General features: G+C 39.6%; 2 protein-coding genes across 3 annotated transcripts in view; one reads left to right on the forward strand and one right to left on the reverse strand.

The window, feature by feature from the left end:
• pcxb (pyruvate carboxylase b) overlaps positions 1-27,913 on the forward strand; it is a 307,943-nt gene that overhangs the window by 171,197 nt on the left and 108,833 nt on the right. The gene's annotated exons all lie outside the window — the stretch shown is intronic.
• LOC147223690 (leucine-rich repeat and fibronectin type-III domain-containing protein 4) overlaps positions 10,878-27,913 on the reverse strand; it is a 36,508-nt gene continuing 19,472 nt past the window's right edge. The window contains exons 5-8 of the mRNA XM_086165188.1: positions 27,557-27,727; positions 25,866-26,027; positions 24,486-25,202; positions 10,878-12,811 (exon numbers count right to left, since the gene is read on the reverse strand). Of these exons, the coding sequence (XP_086021314.1) occupies positions 11,488-12,811; positions 24,486-25,202; positions 25,866-26,027; positions 27,557-27,727 (2,374 nt within the window). The 3' untranslated portion in view covers positions 10,878-11,487. The remainder of the gene's footprint in view (positions 12,812-24,485; positions 25,203-25,865; positions 26,028-27,556; positions 27,728-27,913) is intronic.

The raw sequence follows: 27,913 nt of genomic DNA on the forward strand, positions 1-27,913 counted from the left end.
TCACCCAAAAAGGGACAATGTTATCCAAAGTATTTGCATTTTGCATTTATAGATGCACACATTCTAAATTGTAATCTTTAGGTGTTAAAAATTCAGTAATATAATTGAACAGTCACTTATCTTCCTTTACATCGTGCCAACCATTACACAACAAACACTACTTTGATTACACAAAATATTTCTAAAATAAGGATGAATTATCGCAGCTTGGTGCAGGGCTCCTACATTTCCTGGAAACCCGGAAAATACTTAGCCCATTATCTGTCCCCCGGAGAGGTCAAATTGTAGTTATGTTGATGGTGTCTTGTTATCTCTGTTTAAAGGGAAGTGTTTTCGGACATGGTGATGTTTTTGGCGGCATAGTCAATATAGACGTTAATTCAAAATGAAACACTAACCTCCCACCATATCTAAAAAGACGAACATGTTACTTTCTGAGTTCATTATGTCCACCACAGGCGCTGTGACTGAAAATGTTCTTGAAAGGTCTTGACAAAGCGTCAGTATAACTGAGTTTTCTATCCATGGTGTGGTCTACTAAATTAAACAGGATTGAGTGGTTAAAGGCCCTCTGTACAAATATCTTTTTAGCTATACTCCTTTGAGAGTCTTCGAGGGGGGGATTTAGTTTTAGTTTGGACTTGAAGACTACAATGAGAGTCCCTGCTTGGTGGTGGACTATGTAATGAAATTGGTCAAGCAGCAATATTTGGGTGGTGCGCTGTACTGTGATGGTGCTATTGCTGGTCTTTTTATCCTTTCATCCTACTTAAAACACCTTCAAAGTAGCATAATGGTGAATCTACAAATTAAATTAAAGACTTTGCAATTATTAACTCATATTTCTTTTTTTTTTTTCTATTCTAATTTCATTGCCCTATCATCCCAGTTTTTTTTTTAAAGCAACCCTTTTCAGTTATCATTTAGATCATTTGTTAAATGCATTTCTGTTTCTAAAGACCTGCGGTTCCTCCTTTAAAAGCTCATATACATTTGAGAAACACCGGCTTGTGAACACCTAAGTGTTTAGTGTTTGAATATTAAGTAAAAGTCAATGGTGCGTAAACTCAAATCCCACAGGATGAAACCCTGATCACACTGACTTAGTGGTTTTATGGCTGTGAAACAACATTTGTCCAACTTAACAGGTAAGGTGTGCGTGAACCCTACCGCTGTAGATCGAGACCCCCTGCAGATGTTAGCTGTCTCACAGTTCAAGACACCTTTTGCATTGCATTACCAATTTACTTCTAGTAGATCAGGAGGCAAATGTATCATCAGGTTTTTTGTTTCATGAGTGGCCTCATGTTTTGCCAACATAGTGACAATGCAGGCTGTGTTGGAGTATGTGTGGGTGGCAAAGACAGCACTGTTGCTGCTGTTAAAAACGATGGGGAGCATTTGGAAGATTAATCCATCAGTGTTTACTCTCCTGTTGTCTTAGTAGCACACCGGATGGATATAGCTTTGTTTTTGTTGTTATTTTAGTTTTTTTTTTTTTCCCACAGGAGCCCTACCATTTCAAATGTATGAGCACTCTTTCAAACAATTCTTTCACGAGCTTCCAGTAAATATTCAAACACTTACTGCAACGACAAGATAAGGCACGTCCTTACTCACCTCTTAGTGTCAGGATCATCCGCAGGAGCAACAAGATTGTGTAGTTTAATACCGAACTTCAAGCCGTTCTTCCGTCTGGAGTAAACTCTGACCTGTCTTCAATTTCAGAATAAATAATTCATTACTCATGTACAATAATGACACACAAAAGGATGCTGATTAATCTTCACCTTTTTCTGAACCTTACATATATTTTAGAGATAATTTGCTTTGTGGGTGACTGACCTGAGCTTTCGGTAGGTAATTACAGACACGGCAGTGATTACAGACGTGGCAGTTTTCTGCTTTCTTGCAACGAAAAAAATATGCAGATCTGTCAGCAATTAACCATTGGTTGTTTTGTGGTGAAATTGTAATAGGTGTCTTTTTACTATCCAGCACGTTTGTTTGTTTGTTCATTTATTCAGGCGTGTAGGTTGTCCACATGACAAATTACTTTGTTTTGTATTGAAGTGAGAATTCTGTAATCATGAAACTCAATTTGATATGGAGCAATCCAAGCAGGATAAATGTTCAAACAACAAACTGAATAAGTTCCAAGATGCATCCTTTTTCCTTTTTACATAATCAAAATGTTTTTATTTTCTAAGTATGTCACATAAGGAGAGAGCTACGCATATTTCTGACAAATGTCTCGGTCTCTGACGTCTCTGTGTGCAACAAAACCTTCTTGTGGAAACAATACATAATTTCTACACTTTGAGCCAGTACGGGGGAAGCAATGGGACATTGTGAAAGCTTCCTTGTTTTCTCTGTTGCCTCGCCGCTGCGATGTTTGACAACACTTTGATCTTGGATGACTACAAACTAAACTGTGGCGTTAGATGCAACAGATAACAATGTGTAGCTCACATAGCTGCTGATATTAAAAAGTGCTGTCAGGAGGGGAAAAAAAAAACAGAAAAAGTCAGAGATATATTGTGGCTTCTCCTCCTCCTCCAACCTTTTTCCGCAAACATCTGCAAGTATTGTGTTTTCCGGTGGAAAGCACTTAGATTAACGAATACTTTTCAGATTTAAAGACTTTGTTTTACTTTTGAAAGGAAAACCCTCAAATCTGTTTTGCATGAAAAAAGAATTAATGAATGAAATACTTCTTTCTGAAGAGCCAATCCTGCATGCTTTTTTGATCATCAGTGATTCTCGGTGCATTGCATGAAAAAACACATAATCACCCATCGCTACTTATCCATCAATGAATCCAGACAGTCAGATGTTCCTTTTATCTCACTAGTTTTTTAAAATTTCCGTTCAACAACCTGTAAAAGCTGCAATTCAACTACTAACAGCTGTGAGAACACACACATTAACCATGTTAACCTCTATCAACCTCTTCACATCCTTTTCTGACTGTCTTTGTAATCTCGGCTTTGGATTTGCTGCCATGTGCTTTTCACACTTTTAAATGGCACAGTCTGAGTTTTCAGAGAATGAAGGAACTGAGAACGTCTCTCAATCTGGATTATGTGTAAGTTTTTCCTCCCAAAGGGTAGCCCTTGATTAAAAAAAAAAAAAAAAAAAAAATTAAAAAAAAAAAAAAAGGTTTCCACTGCTGAATCCCAGAAGGTGAACTGCAAGGAACAGGGAGAATCGTGTTCAACATAATTTAAAAAGTGGGCTTTTGATATTCAGAAGTCAAAAATAAAAATGAATTGTCTGCGTTTTCTCTACAGTGCAGAATACAAACAAGGAAAAAAGAATATCATCGATAAAGCTTTATCAAACTTTCCAGGATAGGTGCAGGACACAGAAAGAGCTGAACCGCCACCTCTAACCCTGTTTGATCAAAAAATGACTTTTCTCGTTCAAAGAGACTTCACAGTGCCTTTTATGATCATACAGGTGATTTTATGGACGAAATATCAGTTTATGATTTAGTGGACTGAAGTATGACACCGCAGATGAAACGCAGACAATAAATCGGTTATTATAAAATCTCCCTCAGCGTTTAGCCCATGACCCTAAGCACCATCTCACCTGTCAGTGGCTGTGAAACCTTTGTTATTTAATCTGTGCCTGAAACCAAATTAATTCCTAATGTTCTTTCTGGTTAGTGGTGATGGACCTTGATGAGCGTTTGAGCCATCCATCTCAGTTTACTTCTCAGCAGATTTGTAATTGTAAGTAATAATGTTGAATGAAAGATTATATATATTGAAATTTGGAGTTGCTACCAACATGAGGACAAGAGAAAAAGCTCCTTGTTTATGTATGCTGAAACACTCGTGTGACTTGTTACAAATTCTAATTAGATAAAGGTAATTTTGATCAGTGCCCTTAAGTTTTTAAGTGTTTGCAACCTTTATATGAGAACAACATACATCATGTGACAGTTGTGAAAGATAGCAATATGAAATGTTAACACTGTTATGGATGGACGTCTAATTACAGCTGCCCAAATCAGCAAGCGCTTTTCCTTTTTTTCTGCTACATGTACAGATTTGGTCATAATCATTCTGTTGTCCTGCGCTGCTCTGTGGCCTCTTCCTTATTTCTTCTGATTCGTGCCTCCAGACACTGTGCCAGAATGGCTCGGAGTTGATGTCTCACTGCATCTGCTGCTGTCTGCCACGCTTATATACATATAGAGAGGGATCTCTTCCCGTCACACTCAGATAGGAGACACTACGGAACACAGGATGAGATAGGTTACATGATTTCCTTTCCTTCTGATCAGGAGTCTGGAGGGAACCTGCAGGGATGATGAGACGGAAGAGTAGGTGATGGAATTGGCTTAAATAAAAAAGAAAAGGAAGACTCAGTAGTGAGAAATGATGAAGGGGGCAGGAAGCTCCCATTTCATTGCTCTTTTAGGCCAAAACTGAAGACATGGGCTGTGGGCGGGATGGCGAGAGAGGTAATGATAAACAGTGGAGGTCCTGTGGTGAAATAGGATATTGGAGGGAGAACATGAAGTCACATCCGTTACAAAATGAGAGAGCAGGCGAGATGTAAGGTACAAAAATGGAAAGGGAACAAAATGGGGCACACTGAAGGGAAAAAAAAAGATTGATAGAAGGGTAGGGAGAACAGGCATTGCAGAGGAGTTTAAAGAATGAAACTGTGTTTTTTTAAGAGGCTGTCAGCAAAGTGCAGTGAGGACTTCTATAGTTGCAGAGGAAGACAGGTTAAATGAGAGAAGTTGGTGAAAGGTGAAAGAACTCAATGTAAGAACGCAGGGGGAGCAACTGCTAGCAATTTTAGGCTCAGGAAAACAAAGAGGATATTTCGATGAACAGGATTGATTACACATGAAATTCAAAGTGTGGACAGTAATTTCAGGACCTCTGTTTTGGAATCCATGATCCAACCGGGTATATTACCGAATGATAAGAATATTTGGTTAAAAAAACAAAAAACAAAAAAACAAAAAACAACTTGGTTTTGTTAAGGCAACAAATACAGTGTCCATGGTGCAAGCAGAAAACAGCATTTGGGTTACAAAAGGATCAGTCAGTGCTACATTTACATTTTCTAACAAATCAAAAGAAATACATTATATAAAGATATAGCTTAGAATTATGAACAGGTCCTAAAACTTTTTTTTCCCCTTTCAAAAATGAACATGCAGGCATTTCCCAGTTTCCCCCCTTTGGATTTGACTTGTTTTATGTGAGCATGGCATCACATTTGTATGCATTTACTCACAGTGCTGGACAAAAACCAAATAACTGACAGACACTGGGGAGTCCTTGCGGGAACTCATTCTAATACACCTGTTTGGGGGGGGATATCAGAATGCACAAAAATGAAGTAAGTTATTTAGAAAAAATAGTAGGATAAATCTCCCAAAAGAATGGAACAGTGGGACAAGGACAGAAGGGCAGAGCTGAGATGCCACAGTATATTTTGGGTAATAATAGAGGGTTGAGAGAAGAATTATATTATAAAGTGTGTGCGTGGTGGTAACACACACGTATTGTAAGACACAAGGAGAGAGAATTTAAGGTTAATATCCTTCCAGAGAGACTGATAAGAATATATTTTTCAAGTCAAGATAGCAGAAAAGGACACCCAGAGTGAGCTAAAAAAAATATATGAAAATAAAAAGATCTGAGTGCAGAAGCACAGGCAAGCTGGGAGGTTGGCGTTATGGCGATTAGGAGAGAATGCAGCAAACAATGCTCTGAATGAGGAGTCTTCAAAGGTGAGGATGGAAGCAAATTAAATCGAGGGCCAAATTAAAGGGTCTGGAGTGACAGTGAGCGAGGGGAGCAGGCTGGGGTTTGAAGGGAAAAAAATAAGGAAATGGTGCATGAGGGCAAAGCCTCGTAGAGGCAAAGTCCTATCGTTTGCAGCAGGCTCGTCTCTCCTTTGTCTTCCCTCTTTGTCTGCCTCATCTAGTCTCCCACGTCTGTCAAATTAACTCCGTTATCTTGGAGTAATTAAACACATTAGGGTCGCTGGGACTGTCGGTGATTGAAACTGCTGATAATATTATTTGGAGTTCAGCATGTTTGTAATAAATATAGTTGTATCCCCTTCTTTAACAAAATTACAGATCATAAGCTCACATCCTGCCCAGCATTTCAAAAATTCTAGTAAATCAAGATATATGCTATTTCCCTTTATCATGTATTTAGATAAGGCAAGCACTTCTTTTCCTCCTTTGTATTGCTGAAGTTCTCTCGAATTGCTCCATCGATTTCCTCCTTTTCTGCAACTCCCATCGTTTCTCCTCATGTTGCTCTCCTATCTCCAATCAATCTTTATTACCTTCTTCCACACAGCTCCTCTGCCTGCTCGTATCTTCTCATCTTTCTCTCTGCTCTTACCTTCCTCCTGACACCATGCTAAGTCGCCGGAGTGCCACACAATGAACTAAGGCTATGTTCTGTTTGCTGGTTATAAGAGCATGAAATCAAGAGGAGGATTGTAGAGGGAAGAATGGCATTTTTATTTTCATTTCTCACCGATTTAACAAGTTGAAGGCTCTAAATACCTTGACGTATGACATAAATGTCTTCCAGCTGACTTGTCAGTCCAAGGAAAATAGTATCCATGCTTTGCTATATACGCTGCAGCCATCAACCTTTGTCACTAGCTCTGCTGACAGTCTGTTGTCATCAACGAGGCCTCATTTCCCCTGTCTGGTGAACAGTAATTGCAAAAATATATACGTGTGCGTGTGTGTGCGTGTAATATATATATATATGTATAGTTATAGTATAATAGGGTTAGGGTTATATGGTATATTATATATGGTATATAGTATATATGGTTCCATATATACTACTATATATGGAACTATCTTGTATTCTGTTGAGATGGATACTTTTGGTGGTGCCACTGATTTACAGACTGAGCATCCCAACAAAATGATAAAGGTATGATCGCGAGATGGAAACTCACAACTGTCACCCTCAAAGAAGAGAGGATAATAAAAGGTTAGTATTTCATGACTCAAAAGAAAACCTGAATGTTTAACATGTTATCAAATTTAAAAAAAAAAAAAAAAAAGGTAAAAAAATAAATAAATAAAATCTAGATAAATTAAAAAAAACAAAGTGTTTATGTTTCCTGCTTCTTGTTGCATGAATTTTTTCATAGTCCCTATGTAAAAATACCTTACAATTTTTCTGTATTTTGCGGTAAGTGGAAGCTTCGACTAAGTCTCACGTCAAATCTCCTCTCATGTTCACTTGTTCTGAGTGGGAGTGGCATCTTGACGGGCAGCAATTGTTAAGTATGGCCACACAATATTATTTCTTAATATCTGCATTCACATCATTTCTTGAAACCCAGGCATAAACAAGTATTTCAGAAGTTTTTGCATTAAAAGTGTCCATTTTTATTGTAAATCACATTTATTTTTTCCTTATTTAGGTTGGTTGCATGCATTTTGACATAGTATAGTGAAACAAATGAATAGACATTAAATATTGCCATTTCAGTTAGAAACTGATGGACAAAAGACGTTTTTTTTTTTTTTTTTTAAACACGTGTTTATTTTTGTCCAAGCAGCATTCTGGCATTGTTCGATTCCGCTTTTCACCCTGCAGATTAAAACAAACGACTGGGTTGAATTTGTGAGGTCAGCATTCATTTTTCCAGCTCAGAAAATTGTGTTTTTTTGAGTGGATTGATTTTACTCGGTGTTTTAAGTGCAGAGGGCAGGACCTCTTAAAGCGCAATATGTGTACTCAGACTAATATTTGACTGTTGACTTCCAGCTGCCACAGTATTGATCACTTGTTTTGTAGAGGCACAAGCCCTGCACGAAATCACGTATGATTCCTTTCTAGGATTATTCTGGCACTTTTATTCTCACAAGTTCTTACCTTAAATTTGGAAAGCATGACAATGATGTTGTCTCAAAAACCTAGTGAGGACAAAACCATATCTTAATAAAATGCATCCTCTTGGGTTTTGATTTGTTTTTTAGGTGAAATGCTTGGTTTCAATCTTTTATTTTGTCTTCACTCTATTGTGCTTTCAACCTGAGTTTGACCGGCCCAGCTCGCATGAATTGACGAGATTTAGATTAGGCTAGCATGGTTACAGTTTGATAGTTCAGGTACTTAAATTATAGTCAATGCCATGCTCTGAAATGATGGAAGAGTGAGTGCCAGAGTGCGTGAATGCTTGTGTGTGTGTGCATGCGTACGTATGCGCGCGTGTGCGTTAGTGCCATAGAGGTTATATGTTACTCAGCACTTTTTAATTAGTGAAACTGGGCCAGGCTTTAGCCCGTGGCAAAGACAGCAGTGGGAGCTGCTGCAATGTTTCCTGTCAAACGTAATACACACACTCACACACACAAACATAAACTGTCAAAAGTGACTAGTTTTTGGACCTGCTTTTAATGTGGCAACTGAGTTTCTTACCATAAATGTGGCTTTTAACCTGGCAACTGAGTTCCTTATCATAGAGCTTGCTTACCCAGTGTATAGAGCTCCTTCTGGCTCTCTTTTCATCTCACTCTTCTCAAATCCATGGTGTTGAAGCTCAAGGGGCAAAAGAATATTAACCCACAGATTTTCTGCGTGCACGAGAACACACACATACACGGAGCAAAGGTAGGAGGATGCACACAGAGAAAATAGCACACAGTTAAAGATAAATGTAATACCCTTTGTTAATTTCTGCCCATTTCCCCCCCGCTCATCACATTCTTTTCTGTCTCTTTGTTGTGTCAGCATGTTACTGTTCTTCCCTCAGTTTTTTCCCCCTCTGTCTTGTGCTTTTAGCCGTGATTGTAAATAGCAAAGAAAAAAAATGGCAGGGGTGTGCAGGGGAAGGGAGCCTCAGATGAAATGAAAAAAAATTCTCTGGATTGCTCACTTCTATGTATCATGATGCCTTTTTTTTCTTCCCCTGATGTAAGGTTTGCAGGATTTTAATCAAAAAAGCACTTTCATGGCTCAGCAAAAGGTAAAACATGATGGTGGTCCCTGTTGTTTTGTTTCAAATCCCAATGGAATTATCTGCAGTTGTGAAGCTTCAGAAATGGAATGGACCTGGTGTTACTATTCTAGTTACTCCATTAGACTATGCTAGTGCAAACTTAATTGATGCAGTTAACAGTGCTATCACCACCACAATTATAGTAAAATCACCAAATCAATTATCAAAGTTACCTGCAAAATAAAGGTTGGTGGTTTAGTCCAGAGCACCTTTTTCTTTTTCCAGAATTCCCATAACTTTTGGGTTGTCAAGATCTGTTGACTGCAGAGGTCACAGCTCATGATCCGTCTCTTCATATCCATCCTGCTATGTATACAATACTCTATAAAGAGCCACAGATTAAGCTTAATTTTGTATATGTTTCTGTGACGGGGAAAACAAAGTTAAACTTTAAACATGTTTGCAATCTAAAATGACACACAACTTTACTCTCTGTGGTAGCGAGTCAGCCTTTGCTCCATACATGTAGTTTTTATTTATATCAAGTCAAGAGAACAATATTGACTTTGGCAAAATGAAATAAAACAGAAAAGAACATTAACATGAATGGTTTGAAGCCATCATTATTAATGTGACTGGCTCTGTTTGATAAATCATCTGTATCTGTTTAGTTGTTGTGTGTGTGTGTGTGTGTGTGTGTGCGCTTGATAGTGTGTCTGCGCTTTGTGCTGCTTGTGCTTCAGTGTGTGTTTTAATTTTTATTTAACCAGCATTTTTTGCATGAAGACTCTTTTTTTTGTCCAAAACATAAAACGTACATTTTACATTTTATTTTCCCCAGAAAACTTTGAAAAACAGAATCACATTGTGCGACATAACAATTACTTTGTATATATATACACACACATATATACTTGTGTATATATATATATGTGTATATATATGTATATACTATATATGTGTACTTTCAAGTTTTGTCTTTTCATCTTTTCTTTTTGATAGGAGCTGGGAGTTTGTGTTTTGTGCCAGTGGATCATTTGTCCCATTTTCCTTTTCAAGAAGTCTTCGAAAAAACAGTCCAAATACGTTAGTTTTACTGGCTTCCATAGAGGTCCTATTGTTTAACTGGCTCCTGCTCAGAAACATTCACTGTTTGGATCACAAGTAAATCCATGTGGCACAAAGGAGTCTGAAGTCACATCAACTTCAGTTTAAAGCGGTCTCTCTGACCAAGCTGCAAAAATATTAATTTATTTGGGTTTTGATGAGATGTGTCTGAACATTTTACCCTCACTTTTTCTTCGGGGGACCTTGACACAGGGCCTAACAGGGGCAGAGTTTTCAGAGAGCTGTGAAATGTGTGAAACAGAAGCCCAGCTAACTGAATTGCCCTGCCAACACACACACACACACACACACACACACACACACACACGCACACACACGCACACACACGCACAGGCACAAAAAAACACATCTTGCCCCTTATCCATCTTGCATGCATACTTATGCAACCATAAGCACTATTAATTTGTTTGATCCATTATCATCCCACATCCAATATGATCTTTGAGAGATGCAAAAGCGTGCATGTTCCATCATACACCCTTGTCTCCTCCATTTTGTAATCCATATCGACTCCATTGTAATCCCAGTGTCTTCTAATAATGTCTATGCTCCACTTGCTCTTTCCAGCCCGCATCGATTGATCATGTCAAGTGTACACAGCTCTGTATTTATGCTCCCATAATCCACCGGCACAGCCTGCCAAAGTCATTGTCCAGCCACAGAGGACACATGAAAGTCACATTCATTGTATTTTGGAAAAAGTTTGAAAACAGACATTGGTTGTGGAGTCCAAAAACGAACAATATATATATATATTTGTTTTTCTTTTAATTTGATGTATCTTTATTTTCTTTAATTTTTTTTTTTGTCCAGAAAGTATGTTAGTACTACTCATTGTGTTGTTGTTTTGATCCTGTGCAACCCCTCGTAGAGTTGTGTGGGCTTGTTGTCTGAAGAACTGTAATGTAAGAGTCTGGTTCTATTAGTGTTCAGGCTTTACAAAGATCCATGCTGAACACACACCTTCTTCTTCTCCATTGACTCTCTTTTCTGTTTCCCCTCTTTGATTATTGTCTCCCCAATTCTATTTCTATAAATATCCTCCACACTGTTGTCAATTCACTATATCAATCTGTAGTTTCTTCGCATGCTTCGTGTGGTCGCCTGTTGTGTTTGTCGCTTTTCGACTATCACTTTTTTCAGTGACACATCATTAGCACTACCGTTTGATATTTAAACACCATTCTACCCCCTTTTGTTCACCTTGAGCTTCTTTCTCACCTATTTCCTGTTTCCGTTTCTGTCTTTTTCCAAAACAAGGAGCTACACAAACAAGGAGCTACACAATTATTCGGTTTCATGCCCTACCTCCCCCGCCCTCTTCTTTCTCAATATATACTTTACCATCCCATATAAGTCTCATCTTTTAAAATATTTTATTTCCACCACCACTTACACAACACTTTCTTCCAACTCCTCAGCTCTCATTCCATCCTTCCCTTTCTCCCTTGCTCTGTCTTTTGCACTGTTCCCTTTCCCGACAGTGACCAAAGGGTTAGAGTTGGAGTTGGTTGTGTTGTAAGCATGGATGTAGCCCCGCTGGAACTCACACTGTGCTCCGAACCCCATTCCGTTGTCTCCCTCGTCACTGGTGGTCGAAGATGTTGTGCTTGTTGTTGAAGCACACTGTACCAGCATCCCATGAAGTGACTGGCTCCGCCTTGTCCAGATCACGCTGAGTCGCTTGGCGTAACTGACAGCACCGTAGCGCTTGGCAACAGTGGTGGCTGCATCAGTTGCTAGGGCGACAGAAGAACCCATATCCAGCGAGTGTCGCCGTTTGCTAACAGTCCCACAGGCAGGATTTAATGGGGATACAGGACTCTGATAAGCCTGAGAGGAGTTCCATTTGTCCCTGCCCTGAGGAGGAATTCTCCAGTCCAACAGCTCGGAGTCTCTCAGGGGCGCAGCCAGAGAGAAACTTGCACGATTGGTCAGTTCTCTCTCCAGACGTGGCTTTGGGCATTCCCTTGAACAAGACTGACGGGGCAGGGTGGATGAAAGAGAGGGAGAGTAGTAGAGCGGAGTTCTGTCACCTTCGGGGGTGTATGGTGGGGCCTTCTCTAACTTCCTCTGCCTCACTACCAATGCCATCTCCCCTCCTGAGCCTGTTGTCGTGGAAACCACACCCCCTGCTGAAAGAAACTGCTCTAGGTTCACTTTGGGCTTGGGCCTGGGCTTTGGAGGAAGTTTGGGAGGAAGAGAGCAAGCTGAGTCTGTTGCTTCCTTCTCCTTTTCCTTGTTCTTTTCCCCTCCTCTCTTGGAAGGAAGACCATTAGGTAAAACTACCATCATCATGTCCCCAGAACCATTCGATTGGTAGCACCCACTATTGTCCCCTCCTTTATCTCCACTTCCTACACCCCCTCCCTGATAGCAGGCCCCACCTCCTGCCTCAGTGTTGCTGTTGTGACATAAGGTGTGGTCACTATGGTTGCACACACGGTGGCGAACCATCAGTGCCACAGTAAACACAAGCAGGGTGACCACAACAACACCTCCTACCAGTATGGTGAGTGTTCCTCCGAGGAAGTGAGCTTGGAGGGAGCGACATGCTGGGTACACATCCTTTGTGGAGAAGGTGGTGCAACCGAGGACTTTAGTTGCCGCTAATGATGTAATTGAGTCATCGAAAATGGCGAGCACACACAAGTTATAATCCACTCCTGAGACCAAGTTCTTCAACATGAAACGGTCACTGGTGGATGGAAGAATTCTACAGAGGGGGAAAAGGAAACAGACAAAGTGGTCAGTGTGTTTGGAACTCTATTGCACACAGAATATATGTAGAAAAATTCAAATGCCAGCTGGAATACTGGAACTACTCAGGAGAGAAAAAGGTTGAAGTTTGGAAGCAGCCCCAAGGAAGGGAGGGCTGACAGGATAGCGAGGAATAGTGAAAAAACAAATTCTGCAGTCAGGGAGGGAGGGAGAGAAAATGGGGCAATTGATGAGGAACCCGCCAAGAAAACATGAAAAGAGAACTCTGTCTGCTCTTTTGGTGTGTGTGTGTGTGTGTGTGTGTGTGTGTGTGTGTGTGTGTGTGTGTGTGTGTGTGTGTGTGTGTGTGTGTGTGTGTGTGTGTGTGTGTGTGTGTGTGTGTGTCCAAGTGTGCGTGCTGGCCATTTTGGAACCTCACATTTTAAGAAGGGGCCATTTTAGTTGAAACGCAAAGGTGTTGGGACTACAGTAATGCCAAGGCATCCTGTGGTCTTGATCATTGCCATCACAAGTGAGGGTATTTCTTGTGGTCTTCTGACGGAAAATGTGTTGCTGTGTGTGTTTAATGAGCCAGTACTTGTGTGGGATAATAATAAAAATAGAAGTACTTCGAGTTTATCCTCCTTTTAAGTGTTACAGCAGCTGTGAGAGCTAACAAATGCGGGGCGTGAACAAGTCACATAGACATGGCAGTGAATGGACGGACTGTGGCTTGACAAAAATGTGTGTATAGAGGTGAACTCCAGGTATGTCTTTGAACACTATATGCCTTTGCATGGTTTCATAAATATCCAGGTATATTCATGGACGTGGATATGTGTGTTTGTTACATGCACAGTGTCTGTGGGAGTGTACCACAGCTCAAGTGTCTGCTGCTAATGGGTTTGACTTTGCCCTCTGCTCTTCAATCAGTCCTCTTGTATAGACAAGTATGTGTTGTGTACTTTAGAGTTGAGAACATGGACTTTTTTTTAATGATCTTCTTTTATTCCGCCCGTTTTTGTTCTCTATCTCTCTCTCTCTCTCTGCCTCTCCTGCTCTCATTGTGCCTTTTTGCACTGCACCAATTTGTTTATTTGTATCATCCGTTTCCCTATTCAACCAGGCTCACTCAAATTCAGCTACATCTTCTGAATGCCTCTTATGGTGATTGCAAAAGGCCCCTTATTTAAGTAATTGAGTTTATTTATAAAACTTTCAAATCAAATATGTATATGATATCATACCAAGTGGATATAGCTTTTTTTTGTTAGATTTACCTTTTTAAATTTGATACACTTTATTTCACATAATTTTAGTTGATGAATGCAACCCTGAAAGTGACAAGAAAGGTAACACTAGTCTTGTTTGTGTGTAAAAATCAGTGCAATAAAATGTCTTTGGGTACCAAAGGGAAGCCTTAGATGGCTAGAATTTATGAGAACCATGGATTTGAGTTTCAGCAATAACTTGGGTTATCGATCAGTGATTCACCCTGCATTCTTAGCGTATCAAGCTAAATGCACGTTGGATATCTGTCCACAGTCTGAATAACTGCCTGTAGGTTGAGAGGAAAAGTCAAAGAATGCCTACGAAATTCCAATATTTTCTCATATGCTAAAAAAAAATCTCTCTCTCTCCAACTTGCAGAAACAAGCTATTCCTAATAGTATATGTCTTTGTCTTTTTTGGTGTGAGCAAGGCCGCTTTTCTGTAAAACTTCCTTATTTAGAGTTTATTAGCAATTGGTTTTGCTTACATTTTACCTAGTTATCCACCAGGAACATGTGTTTGTTCCCTTCCATTAATTTAACACTGTGCTTTTAACCAACCCACTTTATTGGTCTTTATTGGTCTTTATTGGTCTTGTAATCATAAGCCAAGTTTTGCACTTGAAATATTTTCTTCAATATGGTTAGTTACTGAATGATCTAGAAAAAAGACCAAGTTGCCCCACAATGTCCTTGGAAGAACTTGTTTCTGTTCCTAACATGGTCAGCATTGTCTTAATTCAAAAAAACTTATTTTTATTCCTCCAGTGATAAGATGGAAACTGGCTTTATTGCATGACCTTAAAGGTCAGAGTAATAACAAAAACTGAGAAAGATAAAGTGAAGGTTTGGAGACGGTAGTGTCGTGTGTGTGTGTGTGTGTTTATATATATATAAATATATATATATATATTAATATATACACACACACACACACACACACACACATATATATATATATATATATACAACCTCACAAAAAATAGAGGTTTTTAAGAACTGAACTCAAGCCAAAGCATTATAACCGATAGCTCACAAAGGAAAGCCTGAAAGGAGAGCCAGGCTATTGGAATTGGTCACACTGGGGGGATTGTGAATTGTCCTTGTAAAGTCCAGTAGTAAAAGACACTGGACGTCCAATCAGATTTCCTTGTGTGAAATACTGCTATGCCAGAAGTGGTACTCGTAAAATACAGCTGCCCCTATGTTTGAATAAAATTGCCTGGATCACATTATAGGCTGGGGGTAAAAGAGAAAGCCCAGAGGCCCTGCGTTGTGACAAAGGTTATATTTAAATGAGTTTTCTCTGACCGTGATTCACTGGGGTAATTCTCACCAGTTCACCATGTCCTTTACGATGCCCTGTCACTTAATGTTGCCATTTGATCAATAATGCTCATAAAGCATAATTTAATGGATGGTCTTAAAAAGTATTACGAAATGTCTTAGACAAGCAATATTTGTTCTGGTTGCTACTCTTACTCAATTTAATTTTGTTTGCAGATTAAATAAATCTGTCCACTGAAAGCATTTTGCAGTCGTTACTATGTGTGATAAACCAGAACAGTGTTTTGAAAAACTATTTAACCATTCAGACTTTCTGTTTTGCATCCAGCCCTTCACACAGTGAAGACTAATTCCAACATTTTTCTCCATTTTTTTATTCAGTCTATCCTCCATCATTCCCCCCCTATCCTTTCCCCGGTTTAGCTTTATATCCTCTCTTTTCTAGTCTGTCCTCCCTATTCTTTGTCATCTCTTCTATAAGCTTTTTTTCAGCTGATCAGTCATTCAATCCTATCTCTTGATAGCTTCTGCCAGTGTGTCATTGCTTTAAATTCACCAATCCTTTCGTACAACCGCAGCATTTTTTTTATTTAGCTCTGTGTTTAAAATCCTCCTTGGCACCTTTTTTTTTCCATTTGACTTTTGTTAGGTTCATTCGGTCTGCACATCCCCCTCTCTCCTTCGTTGTCTCCTACTACTACCTCTTACCTCCCCAGTATTTCAGCAGCCAATCAACTCTCCTCTTTACAAATCCTTTGGCTCTCCTCACCAGGCTCTACCTGACCTCCCAGGTTCTTTCCTTTTTTGCACTTTTGTACTATGTCTCTATTAGCCACACCTAAAATTGCATACCGTTAATTTTCATCCAAGGTCAGTCCTACTCTTCTTTCTCATCATTTGTTCCTCTAACCTTCCCTTCACTTGCTACCTCTTCACCTGCCCTCATCTTCTACTTTTCATTCCTCAAACCCTCTTCAAATACCCTCCACACCCATCACCACCAACATTGCCCCCTACCATATGAGATTATGAATCACGTCTCATGTTGTTTTTGGCATGCTGACAGCAACAAAAATAGGCAGCAATCTCACTGAAATATACATGGATGGCCCAGCTTCTTTCACAAGTGCTAGACATGCCAGGGCTCTAAGACTCACTGCATTATGTATTTTTAAACATATTTACATGTTACAATGGCTCACGTTCAAACTGCAATGTTACATACCACATACGCATGAAATATCAACTGTACTTCATTAAACTTATTGCCAAATGGCCTTTTATTTCGAAGTGAAATGGAATGGAATGAAATTTGTCATACCAAAGTTCCTGGGTGGGTGTTCAAATTTTTGTTTATATATTTACAGAACCTGGCACCACAGTCTGTTACTTGCCAGACAGATTCTGGAGGTTTTCGTACTTCCAATTATGGTTAAGACCTGCAAGGCGTGCATGCGTACGTGCACACACACACACACAGAATGTAAGAGAGACAAGGGGGTGCTTTGTTCAAGCTGGTGACACAGAAACAAGTAATTATTAGTACCCAGGAGATTAGGAATGAGGGGAACGAAGAGATGGTGGATGGGATAAAGAATCTGTGGAATCTCCTTCTTTCTGCTGCTTGTCTTCTCCTCTCTGAGTGTAATGTCTTACTCTTTTCCCTCCCCCCTACTATCTGCATTACCAAGGCTGGTACTCTGACACCAGACAAGACTCAGCATAGCGAGCAAGACACGAGAGAGAGATGGAGAGAGAGAGAGAGAGAGAGAGAGCGAGAGAAAGATGAGGAGGACCCACAAAGCAATTATCTTCTCGCTCCTCACATCTGCACTGCCCTGGTTTCTTTTTCCTGCATTATGTGTTTTGTTAGTTTACCCTTTCCTCCATTTCTGGTCTTGATTCGTTCGACTGTGTGCTATCACGTTGTTTGTCTTCTTCAATTTTGTCTGATCACATCTCCTGTTTTCCCTGATCAGTCTTTCTGTCAATCTCCCACTGGATTTTGGTTTATTCCTCTTTCTGTCTTGTCTTTTCCTTAATCTATCATTCTCATTTGGCTCTCTGTCTGTTTGGCCTGCTTTTGTCAAGCAGCCTGATTTGTTTTCTCTCATTCCCACTCCTCTCTTGTGACCTCTCTCCCCCTATTCACCCAGTGCTCAAATGTCTTCAGTGTTTCCTCATGATTTGTTTTCTCAGAACATAATGAACGCAGTATTGGTCCCTAAGTCTCTCACGTTCACCCACCATCACCAAAGGTCTTCTGTCTCTTACCCTACAATATTAGACTGTTCCCATTTTGCGCAGCTACCCACTCTCGAACTCAAGCGAAATGTAGCATATGTTGAATAAGCAGTCCAAAAGCACTGAGCAGGTTAAATGAAGACCTCTTTTCACAGCAGGTCCCTGATTACAGGATATGAGGAATAAATAATAAATGAATGAATGAATGATTGTGTTTCATGTGTCCTAGTCTTTAGTTTTTCTTGTTTGAACAACTCTTTGACATAAGTCCTTCATAAATATATTACATAGCTAGCCCAAACTATTGTCACAATTTGGCTCCCTCTACTACTTTTCTCATCTCACATTGTCATGTAGCCCTAACTCTGCAGATGCACAGGTCTTTTTTTCACGTGTCACTCCCTGCATATGTTGTAAAACACGTACCTCTCTGAAATAGGATGTAGGCATCAATTTCCCAAGTAATATCACATGTTGCAACACAAAAAGTCACTCCGTGTGTAAAATGATGTAATCTAGCAGCAACGCTACTTTTTTATCTAAAAATGGTTCTGCCAAGGGATGAAAATATTTCATCCATTGTATAGCATAATTTGTTGCTGTGTGGTAAAACTTAAACAAAAAATAGCGTGTTGATCAATTCAGCGCTTTATCAATTATAGGAAGACCAGCTTTTTGAAGAAGATAAGATAAAAGTAATCCATCAAGAGATTGACAGCAAACCAAAATTATCCATCCAGTTCTTGTCCATGCCTCATTTTTTTTATCCTCTCATTTTCTCTTTTGCCACTAATTATTCATGTTCTCCTCAGTTTCCCAGCATGTACCTTTCTCTGTCAAAGTTACATCTTGTTCTTTTCTTTCCTGAAACTTCGCCTTCATTATACTCATTATTTCTTGAACTCTTTTTGGTTCTTTCTCCATTTCTCCTGTCCTTTTGTTGCTGACATAATTTTTCCTTCCATTAAATCCAAGAACTGTACTTTAAGTGCCCAGCAGGACTGCTACCCCTATTGTGATTGCAGCAAAATGACATGGACAGCGCCAATGTGTTACATTTCTGTTGGCCCCCTATCAAGATTTTCTAAATCTTGGACTTTTGGCTTGATGTTTGCCATGTTTTCCTGTATTTATCATCCATTTACGGTAAGCATATCCCGTAAGAAAAATCAAGATACTGGACAGACACACCTACTGTTGCAATCAGAAATATTCCCTTTTCCTTTTAAAGACATCATAGTGAGATTGATGACAGAAAATAACAATAAATGTAAAAGAAACTCATGAAACAAAACTTACGAACTGACACATGCTTGAGTTTTTTGACATAAGAAGTTTATACAACTTTGAAGTCCAAATAAAAAAATGTTTGTCTTTTAACACGTGTCTGTAAGGGGGTCTCCGTCATCCAGATCACGGTCAGTTGTTGTCAAATCTTAATGTGGCAACTAGACTTAGTTTTGCTCCTTGGAGATGTTTCATCTCTCATCCGAAAGATGATCTTCACTGAAGTATTATTCAGTATGATTTAAGCCCTAGCTTCAGTACTCTATGCAGCGTCTTCTAGCTTTAATAACTTCTAGACAACACTTTTGGTAAGTGCTGACAGGCTTCTTTCACCTCTTTTTCAGAATCTTTGCCCATTCTTCAAGTGTGGAAGCACAGTAATGTTTCATGGGTTTTGGGCTGAAACTGCCTTCTTTAAATACAACTTTAAATCCAGTGACTGAGAAGGCGACTCCACGACCTTCCAGGAACTTTTTCCCAGCTGAGCTTTTGGTGACCTAAGAATTATGCTTGAAATGATTATCTTGCTGGAATGATGACAAAGGTGTGATTTGTCAACAGAAGGCATAATGTTCCTCTTTATAATGCTTGGCATCTCAGGGAATCAATTATGCTATGTGTATGATCAAGGCTGCCAATTCCTGCAGTCTGCAGAAAAACAGGCTCATGCCGTCGATGATCGTTCTTTATGCTTGACAATGGGGATGGTATTCTTCTGGTCCTATGCCTGGCCTTTTGCATGCCAAAAATACTGCTGCTCCATTTGTCCAAACAGTTTGGTTTCATCAGTCCATAGGACCCTCTTCCAAAAACTCTGTAGTCTGATCCAGAGTTTTCCTTGTGTATTGTAGTCTTCTAGGTCTGCAGCTTTTCCATGCTTTAAACTTTCCTATAGAACTTCGGGATGTGTCTTGGAATAATACTTTTTCTTGGAAACTTCTTATAACTTAGGCCCTTCAGGTGCAATGAAATAATCTCCCCTTTGTCTTTCCCATTATTTCAACTTCCCTTGAACACCTTTATGGACAGAGTTTGTACAGCATATGCATCACAGTCAAAAAATTATGTGCCATTATGGAGTTCCCAAAGTTTTACTTATGTTTCAACACTACTCGAGGCCATAAAAATCATCAGAAAGCTTTAAAAACCAGAGTATAATTTAGAATTGCTCTCCCAACAAAATATTCTGTTCTGCAAAAATACTTCAGGCATTATCTGTGCTTATTTAACGTACCAATCAGTTCATAAGGACGTCTTCCAAAGCAGAATCATGTCCCTCAGAAAAAAAACTTGAATCCATAAATCCTCAAAATCTTTAAAGATTGGGGAAGTGAATTTATCAGATTGCAACATTGTTGATGTTTCTGTCATGTGAAAACTGAACTAAGCATCTGCATTTTACTCATGATTCGTGGCTTCCTGTACTCTCGGTAGGGGCATAGTGGTCCGGAACAACAATGTCACAAACTAAAACTTTCTGAAAACCTTAACATAGACAGACATTCTTTCTCTTCCTCTGTATTCGTCACATGAGCCTAACCCCTGTGTGTGCATACAGTAAAGAAATCTCAACACCCAAATTGTACACATGAAGCTAGCAACCTAAGAAATCTGTAGTTATCCTATAAATGTTGGAGGATCATAGACAGTTATTTTATGTGTGAATCACAGAGACCCACTGTAACATGAAGGCAAAGCTCAGCAAGGAGGCTGTGTTGACAGGGGGCTAAGGGTGACAGGGCTAGCGGTTCCCAGTGGATGCCACATTGGTAACATCCCACCTGGCCCTGTCACAAATGCCATCAAAATTAGACAAGCCATGCAAAAAATGAAAGCTGGTGCTGTCTGTATTATGACTGACCTTATAAAGATGATTAAATCTGGCAGCCCCACATTGTCCTCCCTGCCTGTAATTGCATCAGTATTTTATGTCTCCGCGGCTATCTTTTACCATTGATTGCTTTTGTTTCTTCCTCTATCTTTCCTATCCTCCAGTTGCAATATACTATTATACATCACATCCGGGCCATGATTAAAGCAACACAACCTAGCTGCAAAAGTGTGGCACTAAAATATGGACAAAAAACTGTGATGAAAACCAAAAAAAAAAAGGAAATCCCTCCCTAACATTATCTCCTTGTTAATGTATAAGCCAAGATATCTTCCTATTACTGCTAGCTTGTGTGATATTGTGGTTTGCACCAGATCATTAGTAGTATGATAGAAATCTATACTGGAAATCCCTGCCTGCTTTGTGGTAGGTTTGCTCTACGACACTGCCTACCCTCGTTCCGTTATCTGTCCTCTGAGACCAATTCTGCTGCATCCGCACTCAAAGCCCTCAAATATCGTCTCCTATTTCAACAGTTTTCTACTTCGCTCCTTCGATCCAAAGTTTATGCCTCAATTACACCTGTAAGCCAGGTGCCCCGTCTCAATTCCCCACTGCAGCCCTACTGTTAGATTGGTGATCAGACTTGTTTAGTCAAACTTTTAATTGCTATTGTAACTCCCTGCGTGTTGAACATCAGCATCCCTCCCGTTGTTCTAGCTCAGTCTACCTTACACGTTTTTGTTTTGAGTGTGTGTGTGTGTGTGTGTGTTTGGTCCTGTCAGCACATTGCTCCTCTAAGCTGCACAGCAGTCTTCACCTCGATTGATGCAGTCATTTCAATAAGTCTTTAATTAGTTGCCTTGTTCTCGCTTACCCTTTTTTTTCTTTAAGACCACAATCATGCCTACACAACTGGGATTTTAAGTGATTATTTTAAAAGCTGTGCAATTTGGTGTAACGTAATATATCACTGCCGCAACATAATCTGATTCTCATCAAGCTTAATGTTGTTTTCTGACTGAGTTGTCATTGGTATTGATCACTATGAAGTGCATTTATAGATGCATAAGTTATGGAGATTATACATACTTACACGATAATAACACTTTTCCTTATTGTTGAATCGTTTTCCATAGAGGAATTAACATTGCAAATCAGCAAGGGAGAAGAGTTCACTCAATTCAATCATTTAATTAGTTCTCCATGGGTAGCTGCTACAAATGTGTGCAGTGATTCTGCACCCGCCTGTTTTCATGTTGCATTTCTGAGGGAAATCTCTTTGCCTCCTTACTTTTTTTTCACTCAGCGTTTAGGTGTTCTGCGGTTTCCACCATATAGTGCCATCTCCCATTAATCCTTCCTCTCATTCCAATATAGCCTCCCCTCACAGTATATTGCTGCACGGAACAGTTTTATGCTTCTCTTTCTACCCAGTCTTACCCAGGTGTATTTTGTATCCGCACACATTTGCTCTAAATTCTGTGTCACTGCTGGAATTAAATACCTCCACTCCCTCTCTCTATCCTCGCCTTACATTCTTACATATCCTACAGGACCATTTGGCCTGGCTCTTTCTTTCCTTGTTTCTTTTCTGTTCAGTTGCCTTTCTTTCAACTATCATTCTTTCATCCCGATCTCTCCCAAGGTGATTCACTTAGCCCATCTCAGATATCCCCCATCGCACTCAAATCCCTCTCCTCATCTCCCTGAAACCGCTGAGGCTTCATCCGTATGCTCAAATCCCCCAATTCCTCTTCCGGGTCAGTCCATCACTAAAACTATTCTCATGCCATCCACATTTAACGCATACAGATTTTCACATTTGCGATCATCTTAACCTATCCCCAGGCTTCCCTAACATCTACCTGTAACAGGTAGGGTAGGTTCCCCTAAACCTGATTTCAAAGCAAATGACGTCCTTTGTTTTGCACTTTGCTTGATGTTTCAGTAAAAGTTTTGTTATGTCAACAAATAGAAATGCAAGAAGTCAACTCTGAGTGAATAGCAGCAATATTTACAGGTAGTACAGCTATATACTAGTGTGACCAAGATTGCAAAAACACACTGGCTTTCTGCATCTGTCCTTTCTTAGTCTTATTAGTCCGTCTTATTTCCCTTGATTCATTTTCAACTCTGCTCCTTTCCTCCACCCCATTATTCAGACAGCCTTATCTATCCTGTTTTGTTGACATTTGAACAGTTTGCTTTCAAGGTTATCAACAGTTCCACAAACTGAGCTAACATTGTTATAGTAAAGTTATTTTTCAGTTTTTCCTTGACTGTCTTTTATTGCATATATATTGCATTTATTGCTATACTCTTTTCATGTGTTCTCTCTATACACTGCAGATAGGATATAGCTTTAGGTTGTTAAACATTTTTAATATCCAATTTGATGTTCAGGGACTGAACCCTAGTCCTTCTTAGATCTACTTGGTTTTTAAGATTTAATTGACAATAGTGAGTTACGATAATGACACAATTCACTGAAATACTACAGGCGTCTTTCAAACAACAATTTACTTCACAAAAATACCTGTCTGATATGGCTAATGTATAGCAATATATTATGTATGATGCTCATGGGAAATGTAACCTATTTTGTTACACATTATAAAGTAAACATGTGGAACATGTACTTGATTACAGAGAAATCCATCTGCATATCTTTAAATTATGCTGATCCTGAATTCACAGTTAGATCTTTCATTTTTTAAGCACAGCTATTGTAAATGCTGTCTCTGTCTCTGACCATTAGTTAATTCCCGTTCACATCCATTAGCCCTTAATTACACTAATGAAATGTATTATTTTACTAATTCTAGTGTGACTGTATGAATTCATTAAACCTATAACGGGGTTCTTATTTTCATTTTTGCAAATGCCATTGCGCACCACAACAACAGGATATCAATTCAGCACACATAGCGCTCTAGTGATCAGAACAACGTTAGTAGAACTGGTTGGAAGCAAATCCATGAACTGATGCCGGATCCACTTTGGCAACACTATAACAAACATCATCAAATGTCATCCTCCGAACACAAAGCCAATCTTTGGAAAATGCTCTGATGACCAATGTATTTTTTGGATTGAGAAGATACTTGGTGTCGGCCAGCCAGTCATGAAATCTGGTACCCTCGAGTGCTGACATGTCTTGATGATAAAAAAAACTTGCCAGGCAGGACGATGACCAAATGTAATGTGCACACATTTTCATCCTAACTTAATGAAATGGTCATTGCGAGTGTTTAAACCTATAGAAAAGAAGTTATGGAAGCCACAATATTTGATACATTTTCCCCCTGAAATGTCTTCATTTTCCTCTTTATTTATACATTTCACTTCCCATTCTTGTCTCATCCATATTCACTTACTGACCCGTTGAGTCTGACAGGAAGTGCGGTAAATTATTAACCACCTTTGCCCCTTTATCCCTTCATCTTTCTCCCCACTCAACCTCCCTTGAGCAATCCACCTATCCATGTTTCAAGCTGATGTTACACCACAGACGTGTCCTGCTGTATGAGTTAAATATTTAAGTGGTTTTGAATAAAAACAGGGTTTCGGGAGTTTTGGGGGAAAGGACACTAACAGTCTAAAATGTGGCTACGAATACTGCTCAAGCAACTTCAGCAAGGAAAAAGAAATATGTGACGCTGATCTGGTGAACCTGTGAAAGGAGTTGCTCTTTAGGTTATATAGGTCTTGTGCAGACCTCTGTTTTGCAGAGAGTAAACTCTTTGAATAGTAAAAATGTAACTCACCTGTAGATGAGCGTTTCATCGGCAGTGCAATTGTACTGTATCTGATACATCCAGACAACGTAAGCCGCAGACAAGTGTCCCAAATCCCACCGTACTTGAGCCGAGGTGGACGTAACCCCCTGCACGCCAACCATCCTCCCTTCTCCTGAGTCACCCTCTTCTTCCTCCATGCTCCCGCCATCAGAGCTTCTGCCACTGTCACTCTCATTATCCTCCCCTCCAACTTTCCCCCCTTCTTCCAACTCCCCTCCACGTCCTGCGCCATTAATTCCACCGTTTTTCCCAGTGCTAATATCCGAGGAGCCTGGATCAGTCCGTAAAATCCCATTGGTCACATTCCTGTTGTTCTTGGTGTTCACATTGTTATTCCCTGTGTTTCCCCCTGCTCCACCTCGGTGAGGCAGTGGAATTATTTTCAGGTCCACAGTGGCAGTCGCTTCACCTGCTGCATTTATTGCAATGCACGTGTATGCCCCATCGTCACGGGCAACTGTTACTAAGATATCCAACGTTCCATTGCTGAAGGAACTGGTCCGGGAGGAGTTTGCAATGATGCGATCGTCTGGGGAAACCCAGTGGACTACTGGCTCGGGGTCACCTATGGCACGACACTTGAGCGTAGCTCTCTGACCCTCCAACACCCATAACTTATGCGTGTGACGGGTGATGAGCGGAGGTTCACACGTGAACTCCTCCTCAGGTATTGACCAGAAATACCTGTAAGAGATAAAGGTAGAAAAGGGATTTACCATTTTGCAAAGTATACTTTTTTTTTTTTTTTTTTACATGTAAACATTATGGAAATTTATCCAGCACATTTAACATCCAACTTTAGTGATTGTTTTTTTTCCTGTCAGTTTTGGGTTAGGTTCAGTCATGTACAGCAGTGCAAAACAATATTGCTACTCCAAAGATGCTATTTCTATGCCAAAACTAGCCACAGATATGAAGAATGGTAAGATCCACTGCTCATTTCCCTCCTCTGTCATTTTCCATTTTGCAATCAGGACGGTTAGACAGGCATGTGAAAGAGGGAGAGAGGAAAGTGTCAAAATGTATGATGTAAAAATATGTGTTCAGCTTTTCTCAACTCAGTCTTCAGGATTTCCCTGCCTCTGCTAGCTTTCGCCCCAGCTCTTGGATCACCCTGTGTGTAAGAATTCTATTCTTACGCAGACAGTGATCCAATTAAGGTGTCACAACATGAGGCTCGTAATTGGATATGATACCAAAACAAGTCTGGAGCCGAAAGAAAAGGTCAGATTGTCCTTGGAACTGGGTTGAGAAACAGTAGCTTAACATTTTTAATCATTAGATTGTAATGATTTTAAACACAGCAGTAGATCAATGAAAGCCTCCATATACTGCACAGCAGTCTACCTTCCAGCCAGATGAGATGGTGTGGCACATGTCTCCATGTCGTCTCCGCGGATAAGCCGCCGTAACCATAGCAGTTCACAGTTGCAGTGAAGTGGATTCCCACCAAAATTCAGGCTAATGACAGCATTGTAGGGAGTGGGGCTTATAGCACCTGTCTGAGACCTGAAATGAAGTGACAGTATTAGGGAAATAGGAATTAGTTCATTTTTCACACCTTCATGTAAATTTCTTAAAATGGTTATTTTCCACTGTCTCTCTCATATATATATATATATATATATGTGTGTGTGTGTGTATGTAGTATATGTGTATGTGTAAATATATATACACACACACATACATACATACATACATACATACATACATACATAGCAGTCAAGTTCTCTAAATACAAGATGAATGCCAAGTTACCACTTTCTTGTAAATAATAAATAATTTCGTCTTACACGCACAAACACACACATACTCTCAAACACCCATTGGATAATATATAAATTATATATATCTAAAATATGCCTAGTTAAAATTGAAACAGGACTCTTACATGTACAGACCCATGCTTATTACTCACTAAATTGGAAGATAGCTTTTGCTTTCAGAAAGTAAATCAAGGTTATATTGTAGCGCACAAAATATCAGGCTGGAATAAGGACAGGTGGTATAATGTCTTGTCAAGAAAAATATGAAATACAAAAAGGAAAAAGTAAACCACAGAATTGTTAGCCGAAAGTTGTAAAATCAAAATAAAGAGAGAAGCAGAACCTGGGCCTCATAAATTATAACATATTGTAACAATCCCAGCCTATTTAGAGTAAAAAGTCATCAAAAAAAAAAAAAACAAGATTGAAAAGGAAGAAGACACTTACAGTATCTACAGTAAAGTGTAACGGTATGAGGCACCAGAAGTTTTTATGGAAGCAATTGTGACTTTATGTTTAAAGCATAGACATATATGCAAGAGGCAGCTTTTTATTAAGTTCAGTATCCTAAGCTTTGGTTGTACTTTATCTTACAGCAACAGTCCTTCCTTTTTAAATTCCACATTTTCATCAGCCAACCAGTCTCTCTGAAAGAATACAATCCCCCTGCAAATTGCTTTAAAAATCTGGGTTACTCTGAGAGGAATTTCATTGAGTCTGTAGCTGTGGCTGCACTCTGTCAGATAGTCATTTCAGAGTTAGTTTGGGGTCGTTGACACTTCTACAATGAGTTTAAAATTCTTTTACGTCACTCATTACTTGCCATCATCATTTCCAAGGTTGCATGTGTAAATGGCCTATAAGTGGGTACTGGTGACCCTAGAGGGCCTTATTTTTTCCCCTCACGCAGAACTGGCTGCTCTACTCTGCACTGTCTAAAAAAAAAACATACGAGACACGGGGCAAAGGAGGCAAGGTATTCTGAAATTAGAACCATGGGTTTGCCCCCCCCCCCCCCCCCCCCCACACACACACACACACACACACACCTATTTCTCATATTCGATGCTATTTGCATACAGAGGAGTAATTAAAAAAGTTTGGAAAATATTGGGATTAAAACAAAAACACATTTGAGCACAAACGCACGTTCTATATATATATTTTATTTAGATAAAAATACCCGCTTTAACACCTCAGTGTTGTCTAGTACAGAGTATTTCCACTAAGCTACTTCTTAGCCTAACATGAAAGAGGAATCTTAAGAGCTACCTTGCAAAGAGCGGATCAGGCGGCAGCGTTCGAAGCCTGTTAGAGGTCATATCAAGCCTTGCAAGCTTATAAAGCTCTCCAAAGACTCCTTCTGCGATGTGGTCTATCAGGTTATGGTCCAGGTTTAGAGTGTGCAGACTGGCCATATTCTGGATTGACTCCCACGGTACTCTGTAGCAAACCAAGAGACATAGATAATCAATGAAAATCTTTGAAATGATCAGTTTCTGGATTACACCAACAGTCTTTTGGCCCCAAATTGACAATCTGGGGACATTGTTTTATTAATGTGATGTGATAGAAGGTAAATCTACCACTCATTCACCACCATCTTTGGACTCTTTGGATAGATCGTTT

This window comes from Fistularia commersonii, chromosome 19, assembly GCF_037954325.1.
Source record: "Fistularia commersonii isolate RoL2024-O1a breed Wild chromosome 19, RoL_Fcom_v1.0, whole genome shotgun sequence".
Classification (NCBI taxonomy): Eukaryota; Metazoa; Chordata; class Actinopteri; order Syngnathiformes; family Fistulariidae; genus Fistularia; species Fistularia commersonii.